General features: G+C 27.5%; 1 protein-coding gene across 1 annotated transcript; it reads right to left on the bottom strand.

Moving 5' to 3' along the window:
- Positions 1–2021: 2021 nt before the first annotated feature.
- On the bottom strand, positions 2022–3474 carry LOC101493708 (uncharacterized). The gene is made up of 2 exons (XM_004512532.3): positions 3295–3474; positions 2022–2917 (listed from the first exon to the last, which is right to left on the bottom strand). Exons 1-2 carry the CDS (start codon positions 3349–3351, stop codon positions 2306–2308), a joined length of 669 nt encoding a protein of 222 aa, XP_004512589.1. The 5' UTR covers positions 3352–3474; the 3' UTR covers positions 2022–2305.
- Positions 3475–3797: the final 323 nt, after the last annotated feature.

Genomic DNA, 3797 nt, shown 5'->3' with positions numbered 1-3797 from the left:
AATTATGGTTGGGCATATTACAGCGCTTGTTTGAGAAAGCGCTGTAATATGCACACCCATAACTCATATAATGGGGTGCATATTACAGCGCTTTTTGTGAAGAAGCGCTGTAAAATGTGCATAACAAGCGCGCGTTGTATTTACATGTTTTATAGCGCTTTTTTAAAAGCGCTGTTGTATCATTTACAGCGCTCGTTTCCACAGCGCTTATTTTTTTGAAAAAGCGCTGTAAAATGCATTTTTTCGCGTAGTGTTTATAATTTAACCTTAGATACACAATACACATGTTATTTATTTAACGTAGTGTTTATAATTTAGCGTAGTGTTTATAATTTAACCTTAGATACACAATACACATGTTTCGCGTAGTGTTTATATATTACTTTAATATAAATATATATCGATATACATGATTAATATGGACTAAATTAATTTGATTTGAATTTATAATATATTTAATTAATTAATTATATTTAATTGATTAAATTTTTAAAAAAACTATTCCAAAAAAAATATTTGCTTATAAAAAAAAAGTATTCTAATAATTGAGGTGTAATGAGAGAAAATAAAAAACAATTAAAAAATCGATCGGGTGCATATTGATCTCGATAAATTTTTCAGGTATTGCAAATTAGTCCCTATAAATTTTCATATTTTATAAAGTAGTTTCTATTGATGTTTATATTTTATAAATTGACCTCTATAAAATTTTATATTTTATAATTTAACCTTAGATACACAATACACATGTTATTTATTTAACAATGGAATCAATTAAATTTAAAATTTTAAAAACTCCTAAAAGTTAGGGATTTCTAAATAGTTAACGTTGCTCCAATACCTTACCAAAGAGCCATTGCGTTACCCATCAAAAAGACGGTTGTTGCTGCTGAGATTTATAAAAATATATTCAACTTTAAATAAATAATTACTCTATCAAACAAATACTATAAATATTAAAGTAAATATTCATTTTGATTTTTGAGAAATTTTGAAAGATTTATTTTAGTTCTTGAGACAAGTAAAAGCACGTTTTAGTTTCTAAGAAAAATAAACCGAACCAAATTACTTCTTATGTGAACCAAAATAAGAAAATTGGATTGTTTTTGCTAATTTGTCCGATAATTCATCAACTTGATTCTCCCATGTGTAATTTTTATAAAAATGACAATTAGGTCCTTAATAATAATTAAAAATAGACAATTAAATCCCTGACAATAATTAAATGAATAATTTATTCTCTACAGTAAAAAATCACTAAATTATAATATAATTAAAAAACAACGCCAATAATATCCAAATTAATGCACGTTCAAAAACGCGAGTAGGAAAACAATAATGCACGTTCAAAAACGCGAGGGTGAAGAAGAAAAACATGATAATGAAGAAGAAAATGCAGCTTGTGAAAAGAGACGGTGGAAGTCACACCTTCAGAATCACAGATCACTGTGGAATCAAAAAGGTTTCTATCTTAAACTTGTGATTTCTCTAGATGAAAAAACACTAGGATTTATCTTTCCTTAAATTGAGCGAAGAACTAAATTATTCCAGTTTATTTTTCTTAAGGATTAAAATGTGTTTTTATTTTTTTAGGGACTTAACTGAGTTTTTCGAAATTTCTCAAAGACTAATTTTATCTGGTTTATTTTTTTTAAGGACTAAAAACTGTTTTTATTTTTCTCAAAGACTAAATTGGATCTCTCAAAATTTCTCATAAACTAAAATGAACTTTTACTCTGAATATTAATTGAAAATTTAAATTGATTAAATTATTTTTTAACAAAAATTGATTAAAATTTTAAATTCCTTAAAACATTCAATAACTATTATTATTTCATAAACTCCCTCGAACTCCTCAATATAAATAAGTAAAAAAAATATTTGAATCACTTTTTTTTTCTCACTCATATTAGAAGTGAATATAAAATATAACCAATATAAAAATAATTTTTATAAAAAATTACCCTTACACAAAAAATAACTTATTTCTATTGCTCTCTAAACATGAAGAAGAAAAAAAGAACAAAACAAAATTATCCAAATCTTATAAAATGTAACCATATTAATTACTTGTGACGTGGAATGCTGCGAGCCAGCATGCAATTGTTGTAATTTCAAAAGATAAATTATATCCCAACATTGCATTTTGGATTTAATTTATCAAAGTCGTAATATAGGTCATTTGATTTTAGTCCGACAATACTCCAAGTCACCTGACTACACAAATGTATGATTCCTTCGTATACAGACAATGAGCCTAAAGAGTATTTTGCCCTTTGCACCCAAATCAACCATATAATCAAGTTTAAATAACTTTCCCTCTTGGAACCCTAATTTTATAAATATGTTCTTCACCAGTGTATTTATCAACCTTAACAACCCAACGACCTCTACTCTTGTTCATTCCACATCCACATTTAGGACTAACCCAATTTTCTCTAAATCTTGTCACCAATAACCCTTCTCCAATAGGAAGCAATTTAGTTTTTGATCCACATGACCTCCAAATTGACCACCCTTTACAACTAAATGCATTATAACCAACAACAACTATACCCTTTTGCATATTCCCACCAATTTGTACCAATTTAACAATCTCTTCATGATTCATGAAGTTACAATCAATTAGCACAAAATCAGCTTGGTTTAACACCATAATTATTTCTTGACCTTCTTTTCCAACCATGAATTGAACTTGATTTGCAAAAATTCCTAGGAAATTTTTTGAGGAAATTAGATCTTGATGATTAGGGACAATGCAAATTACATTTCCACCAGTTTGGTGAGCAGCAGCTACTAATGCAAGTGTTGTTGTGTCAGCTGGACCACCACATGCCACAACCATTAGTTGTGCATTGTATCCAGCTGCTTCTGCTGAAATAAATTCAGCTACACCTGGTTCCTTTGCTTTTGGGCCCTATTAAAAAAAAGTCAAAGATTAGATAAATATATAAAATAAAATTGTTGATATGGAAAGAAAAAAATGTAACAAAAAAATTTACTCAAGAAAATTTTAATTTGTATTCAAGAAAAAATAAATAAAGTGGCATAATGTCAGACGCATTCGATCATATTTCATCAGTATGCCACTTTATTTTTTTACAAATCAAAGGATTGAATTTTAGTGAATCAATATGTTATGATTTTGTTATATTTATTCATAAAATAGCTCTATAATTTCTATCTAGTGAAATATGATTGGATGTTTGTATAGATTAATTTTCTTAACATTGACAAAGAATAAGAATTAAACTGAAAAAAATTAAGAAGAAAATATTGAAGAGTAATACTAACCATTTCCAAAGTGCTAAGACAGGCCTTTGTGGCTTTTTCTGCTGACCAATAAGCCATGGTTTTGATTTATATGAAATTTTCTTACTCTGAAATTTTTCTTTGATGAATTGGAATATACGATTTTTTTGAAGGTTTTGATGCCAATGTTTGTGTATTGAATTTGGTTTTGGAGGTTATGCAAATACATGTATATATAGGTGAAAACATGTGCTGGACTTGGGTGGGGCATGTGTTTTTCCAATTGGCATAGAAATAGAAAAAAAAACTTTATGATAATGGTATTTAAGGTATCCAAAAAAATAGTTTACTTTAGGCATAACTTGGGTAGGTTTGTGTCAAAGTTTTAATTATTTAATTGGCTACACTCCAAAAAAATGTTCCTTTGTCAAATTTTCAACATCTTTTTTTATAAAAAAAAAAAAAATTAGAAATTTTTTTCAACATAGAAGACTTAACTTGAAAGAAAATACAAATTTTATGCAAACAAAAAGGCTAGTAATTTG

The sequence above is a fragment of the Cicer arietinum genome, unplaced genomic scaffold (genome assembly GCF_000331145.2).
Source record: "Cicer arietinum cultivar CDC Frontier isolate Library 1 unplaced genomic scaffold, Cicar.CDCFrontier_v2.0 Ca_scaffold_6423_v2.0, whole genome shotgun sequence".
Taxonomy (NCBI): domain Eukaryota; kingdom Viridiplantae; phylum Streptophyta; class Magnoliopsida; order Fabales; family Fabaceae; genus Cicer; species Cicer arietinum.
This window is presented reverse-complemented; position numbering and strand designations above follow the sequence as displayed.